The sequence below is a fragment of the Rattus rattus genome, chromosome 3 (genome assembly GCF_011064425.1).
Source record: "Rattus rattus isolate New Zealand chromosome 3, Rrattus_CSIRO_v1, whole genome shotgun sequence".
NCBI lineage: Eukaryota > Metazoa > Chordata > Mammalia > Rodentia > Muridae > Rattus > Rattus rattus.
Genome location: NC_046156.1, coordinates 37,247,345 through 37,266,270, shown reverse-complemented (window position 1 = coordinate 37,266,270; position 18,926 = coordinate 37,247,345). Strand labels below are relative to the sequence as shown.

Below are 18,926 nucleotides of genomic sequence, written 5' to 3'. Positions count from 1 at the left end.
TCTGGAGATGGCTGAACCCTGAAGTGTTTGCTGTGAGGCATGAAGACCACAATTTCATCTCAAGAACTCAAGTAAAAAGAGGCATGTGGAGCAAGGCACACCTGCAATTCCACTGCTATGGAGGCGCGCAGTGGAGATCTGAAGCTTGCTGGTAGCCAGCCAGTCAGTCTAGCCAAATCAGCAAGCTTACTGCAAGATTTAGTCAGAGATGACTCAAAGAATAAGATGGGAAGCCCTTAGGACTCAGCACTCAGAGGAGCCTGGCAGGGCCAGCCTGGCATACACAGTGAGTTCCAGGCCAGCCAGAGATTCATAGTGAGACCCTGTATACACACACACACACACACACACACACACACACACACACACACACACACACACACACACACACACAGATACACATGGTTCTAATATTAGACAGAGATGGTGGCTATATAACTGAGACTATACCGAAAAAAGCATTCAATTTATGTTTTTTAACAGATAAATTCTCTAATATGGACTATATTTAGCAGCTTATTTAATTATAACAGTTGTTTGTTTGTTTTAAAGGAATGACTATTTGAGTAAATGCCCACCTGCAATGGGTACGTTAAATTCAGTGACTAGAATTTATCTTGTTTTCAGACCTTTTTTTTCTCACATAAATAAAACAACCATCAACCTAGGGTGTGAGCCATGAAGGTAGCATTTGGTCATCATCCGACATTTTCATGTTTCTTCCACCCTTCTCTCTTCTATTGTTTTTGTTTTTTGAAAGGGGCTCTCACTATGTAGCTTCTGTTGTGGAACTCACAGGGGTGGCCTGCCTCTACCAGGCCACTTCCAGCTTCCTTGCAGTTCATTGGGATCACATGGCCAATTCTATAAAATGGGCCGTGAGTCCTGATCTATTTATCACCTGAAGCTTGTTCTCTTGATGCCTGCTGAAGCAACTGTACAAGCCTTGGGATGAGAACAGTATGGAAACAGTGAGTTCCTGAGATACCCTACAGTCCCATGGACTTAAAGCAGACTGCATAAGTACAAAGTAAACTTTCAGTTAGTTATGTAGTTTCTGGTATTTGGAAGTTGTTATTCTAGTACAAGCTAGAATGTTTTCAAATATATCTCATTCATGTAGTCATGAAGATAGCCACATAATATAGGTGAACATTTATTAATATGATCCAGGCCTATTAATCCAGGTCAATGAAAGTCAATCCTATTACAATTCCTGGGAAGGTATGTTCTCTTTGTGAAGTTGTTATATTAACAATATGATTTTACAGTTGTATGTAGAAGAGACCACTTGGGAATCAAACCAACATTAAGAAAAGAAACCCCAAAAACAGAGCAATGGAATGTTACTAATTACCTAGATACTTCTCTGTGCACCTAGACACACAGATAATTCAGTCACATGAGTCAGCCAGTTAGTTCCTTTGCTTGCTTTTCACAATCTAAGCTGAGCTTCTAACACTTGAAATGAACCTAACAGGTTAACCTCCAAAGTTTCAACACAGCCGAAACACTGAAAAATACCACTCATTTGAACTCTAATTTCTAAGGAAAGAACACAGATAAGAAGACAGGAAGAAACCCCAGATGCTATACACAAATCATAATACACTCAACTCAAGCCTTCTCTGGTACTGGAAAACTATGGCAAAGTCCACCAAATTAAAATGTCCATTGTAGCAAAATATAAGCTCTGGAAAAATAGACATCAAATTACTATGAGTAGTCATGTCTACTGTGCTGGATCATTTTGTCCCAGCTTGACAAGAGCTAGAGTCGTCAGAGAGGAGGGGCCTCAACTGAGAGAAGGGCCCTAAGATCCAGCTGCGGGCGAGCCTGTAGGACTTTCTTAGTGACTGACGGGGAGGGCTCATCCTATTGTGGGTAGGGCCGTCCCTGGGCTGGTTGTCCTGGAAAAGTAGGCTGAGCAAGTGACCAGCAAACACTCCCCTACAGCCTCTGCACCAGCCCCTGCCTCCAGGTTCCTGCCCTGTTTGATAAGATTTCTGCTAACTTTAGGTTTACTTAAAAGACAACTGAAATCGGGGTTGGGGATTTAGCTCAGGGGGAGGGCACTTGCCTAGAAAGAAAAAGGCCCGGGGTTCGGCCCCCAGCTCCAAAAAAAAAGAAAAAAAAAAAAAAAAAAAAAAAAGACAACTGAAATCAACCTCCATGGAGAAAATAGTTAATAAGTTCATAAATTCGGCTTTTCACATTGAACATGTTAATAGCTCAAATAAATTATAATTTGGCTTGTTTTACACATGTAGGTATTTAAGCTGTTACTAAATTTTAAAAAATTGAGCAAATCTAAAAAATCTGCACTTATATTTCAGAATGTTTATCTCTCATAGGCACAGAGATTCTCTAAGTTATCAATTTGCATGTAGGACATGTTCTGATAAGTTACTACAGACCAAGCACTAACAGAAACACACTATTATAAACACACAGAAATTATAATAGAGGTGATATACAGCGATACTCTACCTATGTGTCTATGTCCATGTGTATTTTATCCATGTTTTCTTTTTGTAGTCCTACTTGGTGTTCTATAGCTTCTTAGACCTGGATAAGTATCTTTATTTAAAATAGGGATGTTTTCTTTTATGATTTTGTTGAAAATATTTTCTATGCCTTTGACCTGGCTCTCATTTGCTCATTATAGTCTTTTGGGTTTTTTTGTTTTGTTTTGTTTTGTTTTTTTGTTTTAATAGTGTTCCAGAGTTCTAGCATATTCCTTTCTTGGGTTTTCTTGGATTTGACATTTTCTCTGACAAAGTGATCAATTCCTTAACCTTGACTTCAAAACCTTTTTTCTTCCACTTCACCCATTTTAACTTAAATTTGAGTTCATTTCCAATTCCTCTCACTAGACATGAGTACTATTAATAAGCTGATGTGTATTTTTCTGGATCTTACGTCTTGCTATAACAAATTTTAAACTGATAGAATATACTAACATTTTGGGCTTTCCTCTGAATTTTTTGCTTGAATTCCCAAATTTTTCATTTTAAGATCTCATAATGGCTTTTGTTCCAAGGTTCTATTTCTTCATTAAATTGTTTTCAAATCTTGGATTGTTTTCATTGTTTTATCAGAGTTGGCATCCCAGCATTTATGTATAGTCTCTTAGAGTTCTTTGATAATGTTTATTATTGCTACTCTGAAGTCAATGTCTTATATACCATCTAAGTCACTTTTCTTAGGGAATATTAATTACTATAGGAGTACTAACTGTAGGTGGAGACTTGTTTTAGTCACTCCTCTTTGTATATTTGCAATGGGGCCTAAGCAATCTGCAGTTCAGGTTGTTGGTATAGTCTCTTGGTAGAGAAGTTTTGTCTCTCTTGTTGACTGGTTGTCTGAAACTCTTTTTCCTGTTACCCAATCTGTCAAATAGTTGACCAGCTGTATGAGACTTAGGGTTCTATCTTTGGGCAAATTCAGTGTTGATAGTCAAATAAGATTCCAGGAGTAGTCATTCCCGTTCAGATCTGGCTACATGAGATTTCTAAAACCAGAAATAGACCAGTAAACTAAGAGGATCCTGACTGCCAGTCTTCAGGTGTCTGGGCAAGTGCTCAAGACTCTTCCACAGGCTTTGACAGGATTGATGCTATGAGTCTGGAATCTCTAAAGGATTTTTGGTTGTTTTTGAGAAGGGGCACTAGAAGGAAGGCACAACACATCACCTTAGGCAGGCTGCAGGGGTGGGTGGATTTGCTGGTATGAAATTAGTCAAAGGGGGAGGGGGCCCTTACAAAAAGGATTAGTGTGGTTGGCATAAGAAGTGTGGTTATATGCCCAGATAAGAAACCAGGTATGCACAGTAGGAATGGGTGGTATCTTTGTTACTCTGTTAATTCTGTGATATAAAGCACCATAATCAAGGCAACTTATTAAAGAAAGCATTTAATTCAGGGCTTAGGGTTTTAGAAGATTAGACTTCACAGTGACAGATCAAAAACATGGCAACAGGGAGAGCTGAGAGTTTACATCTTGATCCACACATAGGAAACAAGGAAGAAAAGACTAGGAATGGCATGGGTCCTTTGAAATCTCAAAGGCAAGACCCAGTGACAAACCTCTTCCATCAGGGCCATACCTCCTTATCCTTCCCAAACAGATCTACCAACTGTGGATCCAATATTTAAACATAAAAGATGGGAGTCATTCTCATTCAGACTTTCACAGGAGGAACTGAAGTGGGGAAGTCTGGATTTCTTGCTAGGGATGGGGCAAGCATCCTGGGTAAAGGGGTTACCAGCTTTAGTTAGGACTCCCTACCTGAAGAGGGTGTACAGGAAGGGACACAGAAAGGCAGACCAGACACGTGTTCCTGAGGCAAGTGGCAGAGGTCATGTGGATTCAGTGCAGAATTCTATTAGATCTTCAATGACAAACTAACACTAATACCTCTCAAGCTATTCCACAAAATAGAAAAGGAAGGAACACTTACAAATTCCTTTTACAAAGCCAGTATTACTCTAATAACCATAAACAAACAAAAAAGAAAATTGCAGGCCAAAGAATTCTCAAAATACTTGGAAGCAGAATTTAAGAACACATCAAAAAGATCATCTATCACAATCAAGTGAGCTTCATCTCAGAGATGCATAGATGGTAGATGATTCAACACATGGAGATCAACAAAAATAATCCACCACATAATAAGGTTAAAATCATATGTTCATCTTATTAGTTGAAGAAAAGACCTTTGACAATATCCAACATCCATTTATGGTAAAAAGTCTTAGCGAGAACAAAGATACAGGGGATGTCTCAACATAGTAAAGGCAATATACAAGGAGCACACAGTCAACATCATCCTAAATAGAAAAAACTCAAAGCATTTTCAATAAAAATCAGGAATAGGACAGGAATGTCCACTCTCCTGACTCCTGTTTAACATAATACTGGGCTGGAAGAGTAAGACAAGTGAAGGAGACCAAGGGATAGTAGTAGGAAAGAAGGAAGCAGAAGTATTTTTATTTGCAGATAATATGATTCTGTATGTAAAAAGGCCATAAAGACTCCAACAGAAAATTCCTACAGCTAATAACTATATTCAGCAAAGTAGCAGGATATTAAAAATTAACACAAAGCTTCATTAGCCTTCATATATACAAATGACAAACCTAATGAGAAAGAATTCAAGAAAATGTCACTCATAATTACACCTCTATATGTATATATTCTAAGTGTGTGTGTGTATTAGAAGAAATCTAACCAAAGACACGAAAGACTTATATAATGAAAACTTTTAAGTCATAGAAAAAAAAATAAAGATGGAAGGACCTCATATTTTCATGGATTGGCAGGTTTAATATTGTAAAAATGTCTATTCTACCATGATTTTAAAGATTCAATGCAGCCCCATCAAAATTCGAACCCAATTCTTCACATTAGTTGAAAAAACAACATTAAATCTCATGGTGCTGGGGACGGGGGGCAGGGGGAGATAGCCAAAATAATTCTGACCAACAAAAAAATGGAGGCAGTATCACCATCCAGATGTTCCACTACAGAGTTCTAGCAATGAGAACAGCACGGTACTGGCATAGCAAGTGGCTCACTGATCAATGAGTAGACCTGAAGACCCACACTTAAATCCACACCTCTGTAGCCACCTGAAAACGAAAGAAGCCAATAATAAATACTGGAGAAAAGACAGCACTTCTAGCAAACAGTGTTGGTCTCCATGTAAAAGGAGACTTGATTCTCATCTCTGACCCTTCTTGCAAGTCTCAACTCCAACTGGATTAATAACCTCAACAGAAAACCTGAAACCCTAACTCTGTAGCAGGGAATGTATGGACATACTTGAACTTGCTGGTATGAGAAAGGACTGACTTTCTGAATAAGTGAGCATAGTCATTAGGATCAATAGTTCATAAAGGGGACCTCATGAAACTAAAACGTAAGCGTACAGCAAAAGATCCTATCACTTGGAAAAAGGAGCAGCCTACAGAATGGGAAAAACAAAACAAAACAAAACAACCAGAACTCTACCAGCTACACCTGACTGTTAAAAATCTAATGTGTACAAAGAACTCCAAAAATTAAACAAGGAATCAAACCCAATCAAAAAGTGAAGTACAGAACTGTACAGAGTTCTCAAAAGATGACATGCAGAAGCTGAGAAACATTTTTTAAATGTTCAATATACTGAGCCATCAAGAAAATGAAAAATTCACCCCATTCCAAATGGACAAGATAATACACAACCAGACACCCAGATACCCCCAGATACACACACACACACACACACACACACACACACACACACACACACACACACACACACACACACTCTGACTAATGCTGGCATGATGTGGAAAGGGGAACTTACTCACTGATGGTAGAAATGCAAATTGGCGTTCCCATTATGGAAATTATTGTTACATTTCCTCAAAAAGCAAAAAATAGAGCAAAAAGCAAAAACTACCATACAATCCAGCTATACCACTCTTAGATATATACCCAAAAACTTCTATATGCTACCCTAGAGATATTTACAAAAGCCAGACAATGAAAACAGCTAGATGTCATCAACTGATGAACAGACATTGAGAATGTGGCATATTAACACAATAAAATATTATTCAGTTATTAAGGAAAAAACTATAACATTTGTAGTTGAATAAATATAGCTGAAAACAATCATTCTGAGTGAGGTAACCCAGGGCTAGAAACAAAATTGTGTGTCTCTCTCATCTCTGCATGTTAGCTTTCAATCTTCAGATATGTGTTTGACATGGAATACCTCAGAGGTCAGGAATTACTTAGGGGTCCCATCACTTTTAAGAAGGAGAAAGGACATACAGATATAAAGCTTTGAGGGGAAATAACAGAATAGGAAGACTAGGAACGGCGAGGAGCAGGACAGAAGAGGAGATATGGGGAGAGAGAATTAACACCAAAGACCTTTATGGAAAATGAATTTGGAAGTCCATTACTGTAGAAGCTTCCTATACAGCAACAATGGCCCACTAGAAACTAAAGAATAAAAAGCTCACTGTCAAGAATGGGTTATCTTTTTTGGACTTGTTGGGCAGTGAAGTCCCATAAGCCTCCAAACATTATAAACTACTGCACTAACTGTTTTGGTTACCCTCTGGAACGTGATGGTAAGGCCTCATTGCTGACATACTGCATCCTTACGTCATAAAACATGGCAAAATGAAGCTGGCAGGCACCTGAAGCTTCACCCTACTGGCTAGCTTCCACAGTGCAGCAGGGGTCTATGAAATACTGGGGAAGAAAAGCAACCCAATGACACCAGTCATAAACCCTGCAGGTTCCAATAAGGACTTGCTTGGCAAGATATGCCCACAGGTGCAGTAGCGGCATAAACATCATGGGAATAACCTACCACTTTCTGGCTGGATTAGAGCACCACTCCATAAGATGAAACTTAAACCTGGCACCATTACTTAGATTTAAAACAAACAAACAAACAAACAAAAAGCAACCCTATTGCTGGACAGTTCATAGGCCTAGGGAAAAATCTACTGTTATGTTGCTAAAAGGACACAGTATTAAAGCAACTCCCAATGATTTATTGTAATACTTATAGATCAATGCATCTCTCAAGCCTCATCTGAGAAGCTTGTATTTGCAGTGGGTCGTAGTTAACATAAAGACCTGCCAAGGGACAGAGAATAGACTGCAGAATGTTCAGCCTTTATGGGGAATATAGAGACTACACACATCCATATACATGCATCTACAGCTAAGAGTCATTGTGGAGACAGGTCAGAAAGACTGCAGTTGATGACAAGGAAACCGTGTTTTCTGGACACAGAGGCAAGTGCAAATATGAACTCACAGTTCTTGAGAAATCATGTACAAAACCTGCACTAGCCCCAAGCTAGGCCAAATCCTAGCACAGAAAAGGGAGTTGGGCATAAAATCTGATCGTTAGCTATGAAGGTATTGGCAACTGTTAGCTTGTAAGAGAGGGAAAGACAAATTTTCTTTAAAAGTGTAGACCTAGTAAGTCAACAACACTCAGTAGAATGCTACACACCTATCAATATTTGAGCAGCAAAAATAACCTTAAAAGTTTTTTTTTTTTTTTTTTTGGTTCTTTTTTTTTGAGCTGGGGACCGAACCCAGGGCCTTATGCGCTTCCTAGGCAAGCGCTCTACCACTGAGCTAAATCCCCAACCCACCTTAAAAAGTTTTAAGAGGAAAAAAGGCACAGATCTGTGTGGATGAGAACTAGGGGTAGATCTAGAAGGAGCTGTAGGAGGGGCGAATAAGGTCAAAGTTGTGTGAGCTCTAAAAGAACTAATGTTTTTGAAATTAAAAAAATTATAGACAGAAATACTACATGGACTCACTATTTTACTTCTGGATATGCAAAAACAATGTGAAAGCAAGGTCCTAAAGAGATATTTGTACACCTACATCCACAGTAATACTTTTTGTAATAATCAAAGGTGAAAACAACCCAATTCCCAAAAACAAATGAGCTAATAAACAAAACGTGAATGTACAAATAATGGGTTAGAGTTTTTTATTCTTTAAAAGAAAATAGGGATGTACCATAGCTTAGGTAGTAACACCATCTCTTTTCTGGCCTGACAAATGCCCACACCTCTTCCAGGAGCCTACGGCAAGTCAGCAAGCCCTTGTTCCTAAGTAGTCACATAAAAGCAGAATCTAGGGATAAAAATGCAAACATGACATGGAAATGAAACAGAACTTGGTAGGGTGTGCTTGTCGGGCACTGAGGAGATGAACTATAGGAAGATGGCAGTGCAGCACCTCTCAGAGCAGTACACAAGTACAACTCACTTGGCACCACATCATGGGGTGGGTCTTTGCTATGTGACACATGAAACCAAGTACTTCATCTACTTCTACCCGAGTCCCGTGGCCACGATTCTGTTCAGATTTAATTAAAAGTAAGGACTGTGCACTCAGTGATCCATACAAAAATAAGAACTGCAGCCTATCTTCTTAATACTAGAGACTGAACTCTTCAGCCTTGCTACACACTCCACTCTGAATCTTAAGTGTTTTGAAGAGGACATCCTCTATTACTAGCTGGTGGCTATGCACTAATAAAGCAGCTCATGTTGCTATCTCTTTTCTATTCCATACTTCTGCACCTGTTTTTCCCATCTATAAAAAATATGTTGGAAATATATATTTTTAAAAAGTATTACAGCATGAACATTGCTAACATAGTACATGCTACATGTATCATTAAAAACATAATTGTAAATGAAATAAACTGTGAGCAAAATAACAAATGTCTACAAGAGATTTCCAATTCATAGAAAAATGAATTGAAAGGTGGTTGTTACAGGTTAAAGGAAGTTGGATTGAGAAGCGATTATTTAGTGGGCACAGTATTTCTCTTCTGAACGATAAGTTATGGAGATGGATAATGTCAATAGCTACACAGTCATGTGAATGAATGTACTTAACTATACCTTTTAAATGGCTAACATGGCAAATTTTATTATATTATTTCAATTTTTAATACTAAAAAATAAGCTATCACCTCATTCACTACTATTCAAACAAAGTTTGCCTATGCATACTGTTTTAAAGAGACATGCTTCAGTGTTAATGTTTGCACCATGCCAGTGACAGATGCTAAGCAGACAGACAACAAGAAAGATAGAAGCTTTAAATACTGATGCCTGAAAAACTCAGGGAAAGAAAAAATAATCAAAGGAACTCCAAGATATGAAGATACACAAATGGTCTTTCATATATTTTTTTACAGCCCAGTCCCCAGTTTTATTTTCAGCATCTCAAGAATATAGTACCTATAAACTATGGATGAATGTGAGCTATGCGTGTTAGCATACCAACCCCACAGTCTATACTCACAAATGTTAGCAATGTGTCACTACTGTTGTATGATGAGGGTAACAATGGGGCTCTTTAGGAATCTGTGGGTCTTTTAGAGGAATATTTTCAAGTAAGCTAAAAATAGACAAGAAAAATTTTTTACCTGTTCAATTTAGACTGAGAAACAAACTAATACCACAGACTTAAGTATTATGTTTTCCAGATAAATTCTGCTAAGAAATTTGATCATTTGTTTTCCTTTTGAATTCAGATTCGGTGTCCAAATGGGAGCTATCTAGCGTAGTACTTGAGTGCTTATCTAACAGACGAAGGCCCTGGGTTGATGCCAGAAGAGGGTAAAGGACTGAATAAAGGACAAATAACTGATATTGTGAACAAATAAATTATTTTTTCAGTTTAATGTTTAAACAATAAGGTCCTTAAATAGTGAGAATTTCACCAAAAAGACATTCAACCCAACAGGCTTGAGTGTATTTTTTGTTTTTAAAAGGTTCTATGAGTTACTTACTAAGTTCTGTTTAGGTCATTTAATCTAAGAAAACACTTTTGTAAACTAGGAATATGACTTGCAGTTCTTATGAAAATAGATGTACCTGATCTTATTAGAAAAATGACAAGTGCTTACTGAATCATTCCACAAAAGTACAAGATGGAAGGCTACTATACATGTACTCTGTATGTGCTAAAACCACAGAAGTAACAGAAATCAAACTTTTGTGAAGATTAAATGGGACATCAGTTTAATCACACTGAAAACAACAATTCAGTTGTTACAAATCCCACCAGCTTAGTAATTGGCTGACAGTTGAACTGAAGAGCAGCCACCTTAGGTACAACAAAGGAAGTTAATGGAGCTCCACGGCATGCAAAAACTAAGAACAGGAACAGAAGGCAGTGATCAAAACAACAAACAGCCACACTGATGGCCGCTCAATGAGGCCCAACTGTACATTTCAAGACGTAGTTACAAGATATTGAAGAAAACGTTTCTTCTGATAACAGCATCAAGAGAAAACAATCGACAGAATTAAGAGAAAATTGAAGGGGAAAAATATCAGAGGAAACTAAAGGAAAATACTATCTGTAATTTATAACAGGTTACAGAAACCAAAGTATTTACTGAGAGAAAGAGGAGGGAAGGAGGGAGGGAGGGAGGGAGGGGAGGGAGGAGAGGAGAGAGAGAGAGAGAGAGAGAGAGAGAGAGAGAGAGAGAGAGCACTTAAATGAGGTTTAAAACCTCAAGCAACTGAACCACCACAAATCTGTCCCTCAGACAATCAGGCTTCTTGAAATGTTACTTGTTTTTAATGAAACTTCATTAATAAGAAAAACATTTTCTTAAAAGGAAGGGCTTATAAACTGCTAGTGCTTCCCCCCCCCCACTTCAACTGCATGGAAAAATACACAGCCCAAACCAAACTTACAAATTGTATTTCTTCTTCCCTTTGAGACAGGGTCTCACTATGAAGCCCTGACTGGCCTGAAACTCAGTGATCCTCTTGCCTCTGGATCTCAGGTGCTTGGATTAAAGGGATGTGCCACCATGCTTAAGATGCTAGTTTACATTTTCATGAAATTTCTACAATTATTACTCTGCTATATTTACATGGATTAGTTAGCTGGAAAAAGTGTGTTAGTTTTGGGTTAATTTACAGCAAAGTCTTATATGCAGCAAAGTCTTAATAAAGATGTAGTGTGCACTGGCTGTGTGGTGATGGTGGGGAAATCAACAGAACTAGTGAATCTCTTGGTGAGAAGCAATAATACCCAGGGGCCCACACTCAGCAGCAACAAATAAAATGCAACCAGTTGCCATTTCCAAATCTATAAAATAGTACTGAAACTTCAATTTCTTTTTTTCCCCATTGGTTATTTTATTTATTTACATTTCAAATGCTATCCCCCTTTCCAGTTTCCCCTCCACAAACCCCCAAGCTCCCTCCCCGCTGCCTCTAGGAGGGTACTCCTCCATTCACCTATCCACTCCTGCGTCAGCACCCTAGCATTCTTATTGTGCAAACACACTTAGAGATTTTAATTAATCCTTGCCATACATAATACAAATTTATTAAAATCGGTGGACTGGAGATAAACTTATGGGCAGAGTATCTATCTGCACAGCATGCATAAGGCACCGTGTTTGATCCCTGCATACACATACAAACACACATCGGCTGATTTCAGTTGGGTTGTCTCTTGTCTTAGTCAAGTTTCTATTGCTATGACAAACACCATGACCAAAAAGCAAGTTGGGGAGGCGAGTGTATATTTGGCTTATACTTCCAAATCTATATATAGTTCACTGGAGGGAGTTAGGACAGGAACTCAAGCAGGGCTAGACCCTGGAGGCAGGAGCTGATGCAGACAGGCCATGGGGGGATGCTGCTTACTGGCTTGCTTTCCCTGGCTTGCTCAACCTGCCTTTTTAAACAACCCAAGAATACCAGCTAAGGGATGGCATTATCCACAATGGGGGTTGGTGGTGGGAGTTTCCTCCTGCATTGATCACTAGCCGAAAATGCTTTATAGCTGGATCTCATGGAGGCATTTCCTCATCTGAAACTCTGATGACTCTAGCTTGTGTCAAGTTGACACACAAAACCAGTCAATACAAAAATCAGTAAATTGAATACTCTGTAATCATTATTTAGCATGACTCAAAATGGACATCAACTGTCTTTATTTTCTAAACTTTTATTTATACAGATTGTGAAGGTTTGTATATGCTGGGCCCAGGGAGTGGCACTGTTGGGAGGTGTGGCCTTGTTGGAGTAGGTGTGTCACTGTGGACGTGGGCTACCTGGATGCTGCCATGTTCCCGCCTTGATGATAATGGACTGAACTTCTGAACCTATCCACCAGCCCCAATTAAATATTGTCCTTAAAAGATTGGCCTTGGTCATGATGTCTGTTCACAGCAGTAAAACCCTAATAAAAACACTCTCATATCAATCACTATCCAACACCAAAATATAGTTAAGCCTAAACTATCAAAATATATGAACATCTGGGTAAGGTGCCATACCCCTTTAATTCCAGCACTCCAGAACCAGAGGTGAGCAGAGCTCTGTGAATCAAAGGCCAGCCTGATTACAGAGTGAGTTCCAGGCCGGTCTCAAAAAAAAAAAAAAAAAAAAAAAAAAAAAAAAAAAAGAAAAGAAAAAGAATTTTAAAGGGAGGGGGAGATAATGGGCACAGGATGACTTGGTATCAGAGATGTTTTAAAATCTCACAATGCATTTAAACTGGAGCAGGACATGATGATATAAACGTATCATCTTGGGAGGCAAAGGCAGGAAGAAGGATGGTGGGTTAGAAGCTAAATTGGCTAAGTATCAAAATGCTGCATGCTATCCCCCTCTAGGGAAAAGAAGGGAAAAATTTAATAATCTGAATACAGTAATTATGACAGAGAACCTCAGCAAGCAGCAGCATTAGTCTCCTCCTATACATGACGTCAACCTCTGTATCAGCAATAGGAGGAGCTAGCCTAGAGAGGAAGTAAACAAGACAAGCCTCTTCCCTTTGAACAAAAAATAAACTATAAACAGCACCTGACAATTTAATCATTTACCAGTCATTCATCCAAAGCAGCAAATCTCCACATAGAAAGAGGGAAGGAGTAGACAGCATCAAATTAAACATGCCTCCTCCCAAGTCTTCTCCCAAATACCTCAACAATATCCCACAGCCCTGCCATGGAGAGCTTCTGTTAGGATAGACATGTGCCAGACTCCTTTAAAGAGGTGAATCCTCACACAGAGTGGGCATAACAAATCCCATCTCGCCCTATAAAATTGGATTTTTTCATAAATAATTGTGAGGTCCAGTCAATACAATACAATGCCCCTACTCCCCTGCAAGTAAGTGAAGCAAGAGGTACCAGTCTAGGAACAGCAGCAAACGAGCCTGCAACTTCATTAGATGAGTCAGTCCTGTTACTCTAGCAAAACTGAAGCCATCACAACCCTGAGTCTGGGTGTTACCCTGGTAATTAGGATACACTAGGTTGTTTAAGTTCATCTTATAAATTATCTCTTTTTTTTGTTTTGCAATCTGTAATAGCATTCTTTCCAAGTATACCACCACTTTGCTTAAGAGTTTTAAATTACCAAAATTTTATAGAGTCACTGAAAATAACACCACAAAAATGCCTAAAGTGAAAATAATCTCTTTCCCTTATCACCTACCTGCTCCCAGTCCACAAGAGCAACAACTGGAAACACTTGGAATTGTAGAGCTCTTCAGGATTCATACAAATTTCACAAATTTTTACCTAATTATACATATAAATTCAGGCAAGCAGTAAGATCTACACTCTGCAACATGCTTTTCACACTGATGACTGAATGTGAACAGTCTTCCACGTGTAAACAAGTTCGGATATCTGGTCGTTCAAACTGGATACATACAATAATACTTCTTATCATTAATGTGTTGGTAGATATTTCTAGAAAGGAATCCTAGTTTTTCAGCAATGATAATTTTGTGCATACATATTTATGTTTCCTACAAAACAGTTTAAAAATTAAAGTGCTAGATTAAAAGACACCCATTGTACTTTGAGGCACACTGTCAAATGCCCTGTCGTCTCGAAAGAAAGAAGAGAAGGTGATTAACTTTTTTCCTGAGGACCCAGGCACATTCTTAGGAGTTTTCATTTTGTTGTTGGCTTGCTATGACACAGTGGTCATATTCTTGAGGCCCCAGGTAGTTAGCTGTGTTTTGTTCCTATATTGATCTAGTTCGTTTGTTTTTTTTTTTTTTAAGATTTATTTATTTATTAATTATATATAAGTCGCTGTCTTCAAACACATCAGAAGAGGGCATCAGATCTCATTACAGATGGTTGTGAGCCACCATGTGGTTGCTGGGATTTGAACTCAGGACCTCTGGAAGAGCAGTTGATGCTCTTAACCGCTGAGCCATCTCTCCAGCCCAGTTTGTTTGTTTTTTTTTTTTTTTTTTTTTTTTTTTTTCTTTTTTTTTGGAGCTGGGGACCAACCCAGGGCCTCGTGCTTGCTAGGTAAGCGCTCTACCACTGAGCTAAATCCCCAACCCCCAGTTCGTTTGTTTCTAATCTTTTCTTTTATCATTTGTCATTTATGTATGTCTTCAATTCACTTGTATTGAAAACTCAAAATTATAAATTTTTATTTATTTGAATTGAGAACAAATTCAAAATTAGATGAGGGAGCTGGAGAGACTGCTCTGTGGTTAAGAGCACCCACTGCTCTTCAAAGGACTGGGTTCAACTCCCAGATCCAACATGGCAGTTGGCAACCATCTGTACTCCCAATTCCAGGAGATCTAATGTCCTTTCCTGGCTTCCTGGGCATTGGGCATACACATGGTATAGATAATAATAAGGATAATAAAATAAATGTGTTTTTAATAAGATGGCAGACATTTTTAATTTGCACAAGTACATTTTTCATGTTAACCTCCCAGAGGTCCTTCATGTTTAAGATTCCCATATAATAACTTTTGAACAGATAAAGTATCATTACTGTTATCACTGAGATATTGGCAAGCTCCCTATTTGTATTCGTATATGAAAAGCACCTTAAGAAACACCAGAAAACTGATCAGGAAACTGGTATAATAACAGAATAGTCATCTATATCTAGTATAATGATATACTAGTCCTTGGTCATCCTACACCCAGTGAGTTGGCTACAAGGGCATAATTGACTTATCCCTATTCCTTCTTCTTTCTGAGTCTACTGCCATCTTTCTTCTATCACTACCTAGAAGTCAATCCAGCATCACCACTTCAATAAATTACACAATAAGCATACAGCCTAACTCAAGTCAATCACAAAAGGAAATCTTATTAGAACATCTACAAAAAAAGTAGAAGTGTGGTGGCGAAAGTCTTTAATTCCAGTGCTTACAAGGCAGAGGCAGGCAGGTTTCTGTGAGTTTGAGGCCAGGCAGAGCTACAAAGTGAGATTCTGTCTTGAAAAAAACCAAAACAAACTAAAGATGGTGGAGACTTCTACCCTTCCTTCTCCTTCCTCTATTCTTCACTCCCCTCTCTCCCGTCTCCCCTCTCAAAGGTTTGTCAATCTAGGATCCAGAGTGGGAAGATGAAAAAACTAGAAGTGACGGAGTAGAAAGGAGGGTGTGCTCAAAGAATTCACATACAAAGAACCAAGGAGCAGCTCATTTCATCCTGAGTGGAAATGTGCCTGGACTTTTCAACCACACATGCCTAATTCATGTTGGGACTTTGTCCTCTGCAGCCTGAAGCACCTGAACTCCTAGCTAAAACTTCACAGGCTGCTCTTCAAATTTCAAGCATTATTTTTATCAAGTTCCTTGATAAACTGTCATTAAACAATGATAATTTTTCTATTTCAATAAAAGCTTAATTAATTCCATCAAATACTTTGATAATATTTTAACAAATATAGAAAGAAGCTCAGCAGGCACAAGCTATTTTGAAGACTTAGGAATTCTCAAGTTCAGTACATAAGGAAGAATTCAAAAAAATAAATAAAAATCAGCGAATAGTAGAAGTATAAAATACTGAATACAGGGTCTTGCTTGTTTAGTCATCCAACCATTTTATTTAAAGGCTTGCAGGTAGAAGGTGGAAAGGGGCTAAAGCCAGCAGGCCCTGGCTGCTTAAGCAGGTTGCCTCTTTGCTCTGAGATTTAAGGATTTTAAGTGTCTTTCTACAATCAAAGTGACTCATGATCTGGATAGTCAATACTCCCCATGGTACGAGGCAATGGTTTACCTAAATTAACCACTAGTCAGCCCTCTAATTCAAACCACTATGGATAAAGAACACAAGGTTTAACCTGCACAATACTATTTGTTTTTAATATTGAGCTGTTTAAATGTGTAACCTCATTTCTAAGAAGTGAGAAGTAAACCAACTTACCTCAATTGTTTCGCATAGTTCTGTTCAATTTCAATTCTCTCTTTAACAAACTTGGCGTATCTTTCCAAGAAGTCAATTCCCCATTGGGTATGCTTATCTAAGCTATCGAACTGATCCTAGAAAAGAAAAGCAAGAACAGGTTAAACAAGCTTGAAATTGTTGCCACAAACATTTTAACCAGTTTCTGATATTTGTACAGAAGTAATTAAGTACAAAGTATACTTCTGCTTTATACTGGTCTCTCCCACCACTGGTGTGCAACTGTAGCTCTTCCCTGTGTGATCCTTTCCAGATTTTGTTCTTGCCAAGTCTCTACAACCACGTGAGTCAATTATTTATAAGAAATCTCTCTATAGTGATTATCACTCCCTGCAACCCTGTGCACAGAGGGCTAATACCAGACTCATACAGAGAAGCAGCTGATTTCCAAGATTGTAGAATGACCCACACACCCTGTGTCAAGAACTGGAAGGAGGAAGCAGAGGAAACAACTGTAAAGACAGACTCAGGAAACCGAAGAAATGGAGCAGTCAAAGAAGAATGGAAAGGGAGGTTGTCCTTTGGGAGAAGAAAGCCATTAGGCTCCAGGAAACAACAAACAAGCGCACCATTTGTTCCTAACTTCCATGGCCACACGTGATAAGCGGATGGGTGATACAGATGAGACTGTATTCATGGAGGTGTGCTGAGGAATGCCTAACAATCCTTACAAGGGAGCTCCCTAAACACCAGAACACCAGTTCAGGCCTTGGCTTCTCTCTCAGGAAAGGTAGTTTCTACTCTTTTCTTTTTTGCTGGACTCTCCTGGTCCACTTACTATGGAAATATCTTACTGTCACTATCAAGTGAGTCTTGTGTTCCCAGTTCCTAGCTGCCCATGACCTTTGCTCTCAGTCCAAGTTCTGTCAATAGAAGAATTTTACCCATCATCATAGGAAAGAAGGTAAAGTTAATAAAGCAAATAAAAAGCAAAGAATTAAAACAAAATCTTTCTATGTATGTATGTATGTATGTATGTATGTATCCTGGCCTGGGCGATTAAAAGCACTGGCTGCTCTTCCAGAGGACCCAGGTTCAATTCCCAGCATCTACATGGCAGCTTATAACTGTCTGTGACTCCTGTTCTATAGGATCTTACACCTTCACACAGACATGCATGCAGTCAAATCACCCATGTACATGAAATTAAAAAACAAAAACAAAACTTAGCAGTCATTGTCCTGGCTTAAGCTCATGCTGAAGTTCCCTGCCTACCATGCCCAACCCAAGCTGCAGGAGAAGAGTGGAAACCTGCGGACAGTAATAACCCAGTCCCTAAACAGGCCAGCTCTGAGATGAGCTGTACAGCTACTTTAGCGACTTCCACAAGGAAATAACACCGAAACTGCCTTCTGCTCTATCCTGCCGTCTCAGCCCTTCCCTGTCTGTGGGACCAGCATACTCCTTATGTTTTACGCAGTGAAATGTTGCCCAAATACAGACCCGTAAATCACGTCACTTATAATTTTAACTTTTGAAATGATCATGTGGTTTTTATCTTTCAGTTTGTTTATATAGTAGATTACGTTGAGGGATCTCCATATATTGAACTATCTCTGTATAACTGGGATGAAGCCTACTTGATCATGATGGATGATCGTCTTGATGTGTTCTTGGATTCGGTTTGCAAGAATTTTATTGAGTATTTTTGCATCGATATTCATAAGGGAAATAGGTCTGAAGTTCTCTATCTTTGTTGGGTCTTTGTGTGGTTTAGGTATAAGAGTAATTGTGGCTTCATAGAAGGAATTGGGTAGTGCTCCATCTGTTTCTATTTTGTGGAATAGTTTGGACAGTATTGGCATGAGGTCTTCTATGAAGGTCCGATAGAATTCTGCACTGAACCCATCTGGTCCTGGGCTCTTTTTGGTTGGGAAAAATAAATAAATAAGTAAATAAGTAAGTAAGTAAGTAAGTAAGTAAATAAATAATTTTAACTTTTTAGTCTTTTGACATATTTGCTTCCAATAAATAGTGGAATTTATGGGTGATATTGTTAAGTAATAGATACATTTCTAAACATTCACTATCAAAATATTTTCTCCATAATTCACATTTCTTTAAAAAGGCAACTAATCACTAACCATTAAAACTTCCCTTTATCTTTTGAAGATACTCTTTTCAAAATTACATATTTTGAGAATATAACTGA

At 38.5% G+C, this 18,926-nt stretch overlaps 1 protein-coding gene across 4 annotated transcripts in view; it reads right to left on the bottom strand.

Annotated features, from left to right (window-relative positions):
* Positions 1-18,926, bottom strand: part of Fnbp1l (formin binding protein 1 like) — a 98,840-nt gene that overhangs the window by 35,194 nt on the left and 44,720 nt on the right. For all 4 annotated transcript variants that reach the window (XM_032897380.1, XM_032897381.1, XM_032897382.1 and 1 more), the window contains exon 2: positions 16,736-16,851. In XM_032897380.1, the coding sequence (XP_032753271.1) occupies positions 16,736-16,851 (116 nt within the window). The remainder of the gene's footprint in view (positions 1-16,735; positions 16,852-18,926) is intronic.